Genomic DNA, 11,909 nt, shown 5'->3' with positions numbered 1-11,909 from the left:
CAGAAACATTATACAGGGTGTATCATTAAATAAATAATTTAAACCAATATAATTAATTGTGAAGTCAGAAACATTATATAGGGTGTTCGTTAAGTTCACACAATTGAATTTAATGCGATCAATTTAAGTGTCATATCAAAATCCATAATGTAGAATCGTAACAATCCGTAATCCGGACTGAGTAAAATAAATAAATAAAGGTTCAATTACCTCTGAAAGATTTAGTTGCACAGCATCGGAACCGGGGCGACGGCCGTCGTTTGTGTAAAATAATTCTGGAAAATTCGATAGGCAGAGTCTTAATATTATGGAAGCGATATTATTGTTACTGCTGTTGATAGGAAAAATGACCTATTGTAAAAGGAATAGCGGACGAGTGCTTACAAAACTGAATTTATGTTTGTTTGTGTTCGTCCGATTGAGTAAAAGCTTTATAATTTTCTGTTGGTTTTACATGAAAGAGTAGACATCTATCTGTCTTCGCAAACATTAGTAGCATATGATATATCTATAATAAATAATATAATATCAAGGGGTGAAAGGCCATTTGATTAAAGCGACATTTCGCTTTATAGACATTTATCTTTGGAATTAAAGGTCCGTTTTATTTGGTATTAGCATCACTAGCTCGATTTTTTTAATTGAATTTCAATTAAGTTCACTCCATTCAAAATAGTGAAGATTGTTTTTTTGTGCTATGATATTTTTTCCAATTTTAAACTTTAAATGGCTCTCCTGTACATACAAATATATCACAAGGTAAAAAAAAAGTACTGGTTTCTTAAAACCGAAGCGGTTATGATCTCATCTGCATCTGTACAAGTGAGTAAATACTAACCAAACACCCTGTGCAAGTGCATGACGGCGGACACGAAATCCCCGAAACGCAGCATCCCATCTTTCCTCATATACCGGAACACCAATAACGATATGACTCGTTCCGGTACAATGAAGCCGACGTCTTTCAGAGCGTCCCGCAAGCGCTCCACCCTCAGTACCCCCATCTTCTCACGGGCGTGAGTCTTGAACACGAGCTGCAGATGCTTGAGGCTGCAGATCAGATCCTTGAAGTCGGACAAGCATATCCGACCCGTGCCTTTCTTCTGTATTATACATTTGGTTAAGAAAATTTTGTATGAACCATATTAGTATTCAAGTTCAGAGCATTGTCAAATACTTATTGAGGCACATAATCATCATAAAGTCCATGCTGTCACACGCCTTGAAACATGACGTTTCAATTTCAATTTCAATTGTATCCTATAATTGCCCCACCCTTCAAACCGGACCGCAAGACTAAGAGAGATGCTGGTATAAGAATCATAAGTCAAGATCTATTGAAGTAACTTTAGGAGTATTTCATAAATAAACATTAGTGGAATACACAAGTCGATTGATGAACAGTTTAACCAACGCCCGCACACATCTATATATGTAAAAATCAATTGCTGTTCGTTAGTCTCGCTAAAACTCGAGAACGGCTGGACCGATTTGGGTAATTTTGGTCTTGAATTATTTGTGGAAGTCCAGAGACGGTTTAAAAGGTAGAAAAATATGAAAATGCTCGGAATCAAATAAAAAAAAAACGGTGCGTGTACTATGTACGCGCGTAAGAAGCTATATTTTATTTTTATTAAATTTATTTCTTTTTTATTTATTTAAATTTTAATCAATTTGAAAAAAAATCGATTAAACAACATCCTCAAACACGCATATTGGACATCCCTTTTCTTGACATCGTATAAATTCAGTAATTCTCAGTACTGTTCAGAAAGTTCACCTGCGGCTATATTCAGACTCGCCAAGTTATTGTAAGGGTCGTATTGTAATGAGCGATTTAGTGGGCAACTTGTGTCACGGTGCGCGCGCATCGTAAAATTTCACTCTTATCAATTTTTCATAACGCGCCTAAAGAAGTATAACTTCAATAACAATTTTGTTTTTCCTTTGATGTGTCCCTCGTCGGACGCGGATTCCTTTTGTTTGTTTTAAGTTTATTTTATACAAAAGTTTAGGTCTTTTATTTATCGATTGAGGCACTACGAAGTCTGCCGGGTTAGCTAGTTCATAACATATGTTAGAGAATTGATGTTAAGTCAAACTTTTATGTGAAGGATACATCCATAGACAGAACGATCTGTCGGCACGTGTCTATGGACACGCAACTCTTGATGTAATCGTTCGGGAGGCACGCGTCCAGTAGCTCTTGCAGCTCGAATATATCTATGGTTCTGTGTTCGTCGGCCAGCTGAAGAAACAAGGTCTCGTATTGGAAAAATCCGTTCGAATCGGATCCCGGAGGAGCTTTGACTAAGGCAGCTTTCGTCATCTGGGGCGGGTCGTCCAGTACTTTCATTTTAAGTGGTTTGTTCGAATAGATCCTTAGCGTGAACTGCGCTTCTTCTCGGGGCTCAAAGGTCGTTGGCATTATGAGGTACGCTCCCGATTCTAACTGACACCTGGGGAGTTATAACCATAAAACTTATTGCAATTATTATTTTTATTGTTTTAGATGGGTTGACGACCTGCCTGGTGTTAAGGGGTTACCGGAGCCCATAGACATCTACAACGCAAATGCCGCCACCCACCTTGAGACATGAGCTCTAAGTCTCAGTATAGTTACAACGGCTGCCCCACCCTTCATACCGAAACGCATTACTGCTTCACGGCAGAAATAGGCGGGGTGGTAGTACCTACATGTGCGGCGTGCAGGCTCACAAGAGGTCCTACCACCAGTTGCGATACGACAGCGATAGCATATATTTGTTTTACCATAATACTTCCTTGTTTTTTTTATACAAAGGGGGCATTGCGCAAAAAAAATCCGATAGATTACATTTTACTTTGGTAATTTTAATATCAATAATCTTTTTTTTCTTTTATTGAATCCAAGACTTCGTCCTTACACTCCTGAAGAGAAAGTTATTAAATTAAGAATCGTTTTGAAGTAAAACGTGTTCAAGATTGTCGGTGAATTGAGAAGTCTCCGCGTGAAGTAAACTTCAGCTTTCAGTCGAATTTAAAAACTAAAATATTATACAACAATCCAAAAAAAATCTATCTAATGACAAAATTGAACATGGCACAGCAATACAAATAAAATCCTGCCTGGAACGTAAAAGTAGATTTAATAAAGTTCATTTTTTCAAACTACCCACCTCTGGCTGACTTGTCTGCTATTAGTGTACTGCGAGTTGATCGTGCTTTTGATCCTCTTGAAAAACATTTGGTTGGCGGTCTCGGTAAGAAACTTTGGCATTTTATAAACGCTGAATCCAATTACTTTAGGCTCCATTATGCTGTGTTGGTTCAGAGATATAATCACAGTGTCTGGCTCGTTCAACATGATTTGAACTTGGGGATTCGTGTGGAAGAAATCTGTCGATAATGGAATTGCATTTTTATTTTTATGAGGAAACGGGCTCGCGGCGTACGGGGTGCTGAGTGACTACTGGTGTCCGTGGACATCATAGCCTGAATGCCGTCCGTCTTGAGACAAGAGGTCTTAGTTAGACTTGTATTGTATAATAGCTATTCTTATGGCAACGAATGACTGCTTCGCAGTAGAAATAAGCTAGACTGTGGTACCAGACCGTGTAAGCTCACATTACGCCCAGTACGAGGATTTTATAGGATAGGGACAAATTTAAACGAAGAAGCAGTGAATTAGGTTTGATAAAACATTACGAGTTTAATTTTTATAATAAGATTCCATCATTGTGGAATTTTATTCATGAGTAGACTTAAGTATGTATTTCAAAGGAGTAATTGGTATTTGCCTGCGGTATCCAAACACCGACAAAGCGGCATCAACAAAACCGGTAACAAAGGTAACTAATTAAGGTGACGTTTACAATGCGTTCATGTACTTTTTACTGGTGGTAGGACCTCTTGTGAGTCTGCGCGGGTAGGTACCACCACCCTGCCTATATCTGCCGTGAAGCAGTAATGTGTTTCGGTTTGTGCAGGGTGGGGCAGGCGTTGTAACTGTACTTGAGATCTTAGAACTCATATCTCAAAGTGGGAGGCGCATTTACGTTGTAGATGTCTATGGGCTCCAGTAACCACTTAACACCAGGTGGGCTGTGAGCTCGTCTACCCATCTAAGCAATAAAAAAAATGTACACTTCTAGTGAAATGAATAAATTATATTTCTAGTACTCACTGACGTAATTCCGACATCCTCCAGCAGATACGCCCCTCTTCCAGCCGCCTTGGTGCATCTTCATCTGCCACTTCTGTTTCTCGGACAGCGAAAGCTCCGCTCGGCTGGTCTCCGTGTCCAAGTGCACCATCTCGATCCGGGGGAAGAGGCGCTGGAAGTCACTGAACAGCATCCAGACGCCTTTAGACGCGGTCATCAGTCTGTCTCTCTCGTACTGCGGAATCGTTTTCCATCTGAAATTGAAATGTAGAATGTTTGAAATCTGTCACTTGTGTTTCTCGATCAATGTTCTCTAGATGAATATATAGACACACTAAACTTATTAATTACACGGGTCAACACCAAATTTGACTTTGATTGCAAAGCATAAAATTTCGATATTTTAGATCGTAATTAGACGAAACAAAAAATACATGGCATAAAACAGTTTGCTTTTGAACTTCAATAAATTGACCACATATGAAACGAAATGCATTAGCATCGTATTTACACTTTCGTGACATTGTAAGTTTTTCTGGGCTTGTACAAAAAACCTGATCGTTGTTTATGACTCGAGTGCCATCTAGTGGCACTGTGTAAACGTAAACACTCCACTCTCATAGCACGGTGTTTTTGAAAGTATTAAAATTAATTAAAATTTATGAAAAAAATTAAAAATGAGAATCACAAAAACAAATTTTATAAACAAAAAAAGTTATTTTATTTTCGTTTTTGTGAATAATTAACCGGAAAAACCTAGTAGAAACGTTAGGACAAAGAACGAATTTTTTTTGTAGATTTGTGTTATTTGTGTGAAAGATAAATCAACCTAAATATCGACTGCAGCGCCATCTGCCGGGCTGATTTGTGCAAACGCATACAACAAAATTCATTCAAATCGGTCCAGCCGTTTAGGAGTTCAGTGACAAACACACGTACAGATGAAATATATATAATGATATGGTTTTATCAAGTCAGCTTAGCTGCATAAGAATATTCTCGATTGCTTATTTTGATAACAAAAACTAAGTACACATTAGACTTTATTAGAGACTTTATTAATTGATTAGTTTGATATAAAAAGCAGTTAACGATAAAACAGAAAAACTTTAATTATAGTTTCGTGTTTCCTTAACAATAAATTCTTTTTTTTTTCAAAGTGCGTTTCTTCACTACAAGCTGTGTACATTGAATTACTGAAATGTATTTTAAAAAAAAAAAATATTATGATTTAATTGTTCATAGAGTAATAGATCAATTTGTTATGTGGCTCAAAATTACAAAAATGATTAGATTGGCAATTGTTTGCACCCTTACGTGGAGAAACTGAGCTGAAATTTACCAGTTGCACTGTGGATCTAGTGACTTGAACTATGTACTTAGCAATTTATGGAGACTCGCGCAGACCCCCGGCAACGCCTGTGTGCGAAACCCATGAAGCGCTCCCTATATTTACAAATCTTCATGTTTCAATGTTTTTTTTTTTTTTTTGTTCATTATAACTTATTGTTTTGACGTAAATTTTGGGAAACTTGTACTTATATGTTTTGTTATTTACAAGGCATATGTTACACATATTGTAACTCTTTACATAACGATACTCCACTACCAAGAATACTTTGTTGTGCAAATGCAATTGTCAGTGGCGGCGCCCTTATAGTCTTGGCGTCTATGTGCACCGTACACTTCACACACTGGGACGGTGCAGCCCTGATTTTATGTACAAAGCTAAGATGTAAGAGCAAGTTTTTTACTGGTGGGAGGACCACTTGTGAGTCCGCGCGCGTAGGTACCACCACCCCGCCTATTTCTGTACGCTCCAGTAACCAATTAACACCAGGTGGACTGTGAGTTTGTCCACCCATGTAAGCAATAAAAAAAACAAAATGTGTGCAATTCACACGTGGTAGAAGTGAAACCTTCCAAAATTAAAATACAATTATCCTAAACGTCTTAAGTATATGTAAAATTTTGTCATTAGTAAATAATTGTAAGGTAGCGCCCTCTGTGAATTGATATTTTAATTTCACGTATAATCCTAAATTAAAATTCACTACAAGAGCTTTCATACACACGTTAGTATTAAAAAATCTCACAGATGGCGCTGTATTAAATAGTATGTATATTTCTGTCTCATTCTTTGCTGGCTTCATCCTACACATTTTTGTATTTGTGTCTCTTACCTGTCGTTTTTTCCGTTGCATCCGGTTTGAAATCACAACGATTCTAAAGAAGTTTTCACTTCAAAAAATAGAAAAAATAACTCACAAGGCCGTATCTAGTACAATGTGTGATATCGGCGTTTCCCCGTGGCCCAGGGGTCGCCGCAACCGAATCAAGTAGACGGGCTCGTTTGTTGTGTCGACCTGAAAAATGTTTATTACACTTCTTCTTAACCTTATCTTTACCAACCTTATCCCACTAAGTAGGGTCGGCACAACAAATTTTTCGTATCCATTCTCCTCTATCAGCCGTCATCTCAACACTCACTCCTCTTTCTATATATCGTCACTCACACACTAATAATGTACAATATACAACAGAACATTTCTTTATAGTGTTCACTCAATTATTGAAATACGGACGTATTTGTCGACAGATCAAGATTTACGTGTATTTCCGAATGTTGTCGGTGCAGTTTTAGTGTCCGTGACTATTGAGCGCGAGGGTCGTAGGTTCGATTCCACCACCCTGCCTATTTCTGCCGTGAAGCAGTAATGCGTTTCGGTTTGAAGGGTGGAGCAGCCGTTGTAACTATACTGAGACCTTAGCACTTATATCTCAAAGTGGTATTTACGGTTGTAGATGTCTATGGGCTCCAGTAATCACTTAAAACCAGGTGGGCAGTGAACTCGTCCACCCATCTCTAAGCAATAAAAAAAAGACAATATGTGATCTGGGCATCTCCAAACGTCTACTTATTTACTCATTGTATTTATTACATCATTAATCTTCCCCTCATTCACGAGAAACTCAAGAACAATATAAGCGTTTTTTCAATAAAATTGGAACTAAAAACTCATATTTCAAGATGTACATATTCACATTACATGAGTTTCGGTTACAGGCAAACACCAAATGACTCGTAATTTTGTGGTTTTTAATTATTAACAGTAGTAGATATTTTTAAAATATAACAATTTTTTTTACTAAGCCATTAATTATCCTTTATACCAATTGAATACATTACTTACTTTTTGTACATCATAAATCCTATAATTCATTTCTAATTCTAAGCTTGTCGCAGTTTTATCTTCAGCTGGCTGCAAAGTAAACAAAATGTTAATTTAACACGATTATAGATATAGCTAGTGATGTCTAGACACGTTTAAAACATTTAAAAAAAAAAGCGGGACGCACAGATTCAACGTGTTTGTGAGTTTGTGTTTTACATGACCTATGGGATTTTTACACGGTAACACTTTAATCGCGCGTCACATATTTTTTCTTTGCATTAAATTATTTGCAATAAACAAGTTATATAACATACTACCCGTACTCGCTCGCTTCCCTGCGCATTTAAAATTAACATTATTATTTATTGTCATTATTATTGTAGCCTATCCATTAAGTACATGTATTTTCTACACGGATACCAAGTTTCAAGTCAATTGGATGCATGGTTCAGTAGTTATAACGGAACATCCGTAAAAACCACTGTAGATTTATATATTAGTATAGCTTAATTAGTTAATTAATTACATATGGAATATAGATTTTTGAAACTAATAGTAACCTGCTATTTTAAATAAGAGAACCTATGTGCTCCGTGTCAACTTCGAAGGACTGCGTGATGATTTATTTAATACAACCAAGACTTTAACCTAAATTGTTGGGCAGCTATTTTCACTGTGTTCTAGGTGTCTGGTATTCGCTTGAAATATGTGCTCTTAATAACGTCTATCTATATAGAGACATTCAGTCGAAAGACTGGTGGCGTCTAGCGGATTTCCATAACCCTCACCAGGTCGTCGGACCACATTGTGGGAGGGAAGCCTATCCACGCTGCGTCTTCCGGTACGCGGTCGCCATTCGAGATTTTTTTTTCCTTCCTATGCTGATAGCCTTGAGAGGCTATATCAGCTTCTCCCACTGGCCCTAGCAAGAGACGTGCTTCGCAGAATCTACCACCGGATCGGAAACGCGACCCAATGAGAAGATCCGGCGAGAAACTCGGTGGGTTTTAGACCCAGTAACCGCCCTATCCACTGCCACATCTACCACGCAATCCTTTGGGTTATATCGGTTATCATATCCAGCGAATCTTCTCATATCTGCTAATAGTGACGTTTGTACGTTAATTAATAGTTAAGGTGAAATATCCATAGGTCTTTAACTATCAAATACACACCTAACACACTCTAACACCAAAAATATTAAGGTTCACAATAAACACGTGCATTTGAAAATGTGTATCATTTATAAATGAAATCCGGAACGAATCTTAAGGATCATAATAAAATATATTTCAGATTAAGTTTGTAGTACGCTGATCGTGAATTGTCCGGCTTCTTATGTCGGCAGAGATAAAAAGAATACAGATATAATAGTTACCGGTGGAAAGTAATGTGCGGTGACCACACTGCTCGTATCGAGTAGAGTTCTGAGAGCACTGCCGTCGGACAACTCTGGCATAACGATAGACTCCGTGATGCCGCCGGTGAGGTCTGCCAATCCGTCCAACAAACTACCATACTTTAACGCTTCGTATGAGCCGTGCAATCTGATTGATAGGAAACATTGTCATTGTTATTATCTATACTATCTATACTAATATTATAAAGAGGAAAGATTTGTTTGTTTGTTTCGAATAGGCTCCGAAACTACTGGACCGATTTGAAAAATTCTTTTTCCATTAGAAGCCGACATTGTCCCTGATGAACATAGGCTACTTTTTTTAATTTTTTATTTATTTTATTTTTTTGGTGTCATGTGTGTTTTAATGTTTCCGAAGCGAAGCGAGGGCGGGTCGCTAGTTATTTTTATAAAATCAAACCTGCAAAATTATAATTTCTGTAATTACTGGTGGTAGGACCTCTTGTGTGTCGGAATGGGTAGGTACCACCACCCTGCCTATTTCTGCCGCGAAGGAGTAATGCGTTCCGGTTTGAAGGGCAAGGCAGCCGTTGTAACTACACTCAGACTTTAGAACTTATATCTTAAGGTGGGTGGCGCATTTACCTTGTAGATGTCTATGGGCTGTAGTAACCACTTAATACCAGGCGGGCTATGAGCTCGTCCACCAATCTAAGTAATAAAAAAAACGATGACATATAGCACCGCAATCTCTTAATACTATGACATTCGAAATGGTGATATAAAACTTGAACATCAAATTAGAAGTTTAGTTAAGTACTGGGACGAATTTTATGTAATTCATAACAAATATCACACTGCCTTAGAAGCAATTCTTTGATTTAATGTCCGAGGTTAAATGCTGTATGCAATTGTTCCGCTGAATCCTAACCGATAACACATACGTCATCGCTTGTGTCTAGTTTACAATTCAGGTTGATCATTACTAATGCTGAGACGAAACCCGTCATCTTCTCGGCATCCGGATCGTATACTATAGGGTATACTTCGGTCAAAACTCAATAGAAGAGCAATTGTACGTTTATTTATTTGAACGACTGAAAATACCAGAACAAATAGAAATAGTAACATTTTACTTTGCGTATTTTAGAAGTTGAAAGTTTATTCATCTGATACAATTTTGCATATTTATTAAGTGCGTTTCCAAAGACCTTCGCTGGCACTTACCGTCCGGATTTGTAATGAACTTCCCTCCAGGGTGTTTCCCGAACGCTATGATATGTCCTGTTTCAAACGAGGCTTGCGAAGATTACTTAATGGTAAGCGGCGGCTTGGCTCTGCCCCTGGCATTGCTGACGTCTATGAGCAACGGTAACCACTTACCATGAGGTGGGCCGTATGCTCGTCTGCCTAAAAAAGCAGTAAAGAAAAAAAGGAAAGAAAAAAAAGGGGTTACTAAATCCATGCGGGTACGAGTGGGATTACTAACAACTTGAATGCTCATATATGTCAAATTGATAAAATATTATTGGTTATGGTATTGGTTATGGATGGTTAGGGCAGTCGTTGTACAATACATTAGTATCTTAGAAATCAAGGCCCACGGCGAATCGTGATATCTACGGGCTCCAGTGACTAATAAGCCCCAGGTGGACAGTGAGATAGTTTACCCATCGCTGCTATAGATAAATAAGAACTTACTTGGCGTAGGCTTTTTCTAGGAGAGCTGGCCAAAGCTGATCCGTTTGACTGGTCTGTAAGAAAGCCAGTTTCCCATTCACAGTCGGGAGGCGGTCATCTACAAGGACTTCTAGCCACTGACCGCACCACCACAGTCGAAACCTGAATACGGATTACTATTACGCTGAATACGTATATTTTCACTGTCTGATAAACCAACTGACAAAAGCGGTGTTACTGGCCCTTTCAATATTAGTAACGAACTTTGAGTATTCAGAGCTGGTGTTCGTAGTTTCATTCTCATTTCCGTCGTGGCCTAAAGGAAAAGACGTCCGGTGCATTCGTGTTGAGCGATGCACCAGTGTTCGAATCCCAGGCGGATACCAATTTTTCTAATGAAATACGTACACAACAAATGTTCACGATTGACTTCCACGGTGAAGGAATACCATCGTGTAATAAAAATCAAAGCCGCAAAATTATAATTTGCGTAATTACCGGTGATAGGACCTAGAACCTCTTGTGAGTCCGCGCAGGTAGGTACCACCCTGCTTATATCTGCCGTGAAGCAGTAATGCGTTTCGGTTTGAAGGGTAGGGCAGTTGTTGTAACTATACTGAGACCTTAGAGCTTATATCTCAAGGTGGGTGGCGCATTTACGTTGTAGATGTCTATGGGCTCCAGTAACCACTTAACACCAAGTGAGCTGTGAGATCGTCCACCCAACAAAAAAAAAAACGGTCGTCCGGCAAATTGTAACTTGTCCCATTAGTCAATTATTGCAGTGTCAAACCCGTGTTCTAATTGTAGCTCAGGCCGCGTTAGCTGAAGCCGTAAGCAATGTACGTAGATACATCGCACATACGGTGCGATAACGTCACTTAAGCAAATTATGTAATTTTTCATGAGAAACGTTGGAAAATTCAACATTTTATTACATAATTCTTTTAGAGTTCTGCTAGACTATAGATATAAAATAATATTTAAACTACAAGTTTAAACTCCATCGGCAAAAGCAAACATCTCAAATCAAATCAAATCAAATCAAAAAATTTTTATTCAACATAAATGAAAGTACATACTTGTTGAACGTCAAAAGAACTACCGCCAATTCACAAGAACTAGCCTCCGTCCTGAGAAGAATTGGCAAGAAACTCAGCGGGCATGTTTTTTTTTTTTTTTTAATAAGCATTTATTATTTATAAATTTTTTAATATTACATTATTTTTTTTAATATGAGTTTTTTACAATGAGTATTATATCTCTCTCGTCTCACTAACTAATAACTATTAAAAAATGTTTTTACTCATACCCAGTTCAGTGTTGACAAAAACGAGCATAAGTGACTTTATAGCACCGTATGTGCGGGCATATATTTCGAATTTTTACTTCTGTTTAGCTTTCGACTATTAATTTTTTTTTTTCAAGTTTGAATGATGTGCCTATGTTTCAAAGCTCTCTTCATCTTATACCTTTTACGAGCAATTCTTGTATATATATAATCTGAATCTCGGAAACGGCTCCAACGATTTTCATAAAATTTAGTATA

General features: G+C 37.9%; 1 protein-coding gene across 2 annotated transcripts in view; it reads right to left on the bottom strand.

The window, feature by feature from the left end:
• The window catches only part of LOC101743425 (calpain-C), an 82,741-nt gene that overhangs the window by 2,542 nt on the left and 68,290 nt on the right, over positions 1-11,909 (bottom strand). For both annotated transcript variants that reach the window (XM_038012012.2, XM_062676840.1), the window contains 9 exons: positions 10,382-10,522; positions 8,699-8,867; positions 7,339-7,407; positions 6,413-6,510; positions 4,166-4,398; positions 3,159-3,378; positions 2,120-2,459; positions 839-1,103; positions 211-275 (listed from right to left, as the gene is read on the bottom strand). In XM_038012012.2, the coding sequence (XP_037867940.1) occupies positions 211-275; positions 839-1,103; positions 2,120-2,459; positions 3,159-3,378; positions 4,166-4,398; positions 6,413-6,510; positions 7,339-7,407; positions 8,699-8,867; positions 10,382-10,522 (1,600 nt within the window). The remainder of the gene's footprint in view (positions 1-210; positions 276-838; positions 1,104-2,119; positions 2,460-3,158; positions 3,379-4,165; positions 4,399-6,412; positions 6,511-7,338; positions 7,408-8,698; positions 8,868-10,381; positions 10,523-11,909) is intronic.

This window comes from Bombyx mori, chromosome 1, assembly GCF_030269925.1.
Source record: "Bombyx mori chromosome 1, ASM3026992v2".
Classification (NCBI taxonomy): domain Eukaryota; kingdom Metazoa; phylum Arthropoda; class Insecta; order Lepidoptera; family Bombycidae; genus Bombyx; species Bombyx mori.
This window is presented reverse-complemented; position numbering and strand designations above follow the sequence as displayed.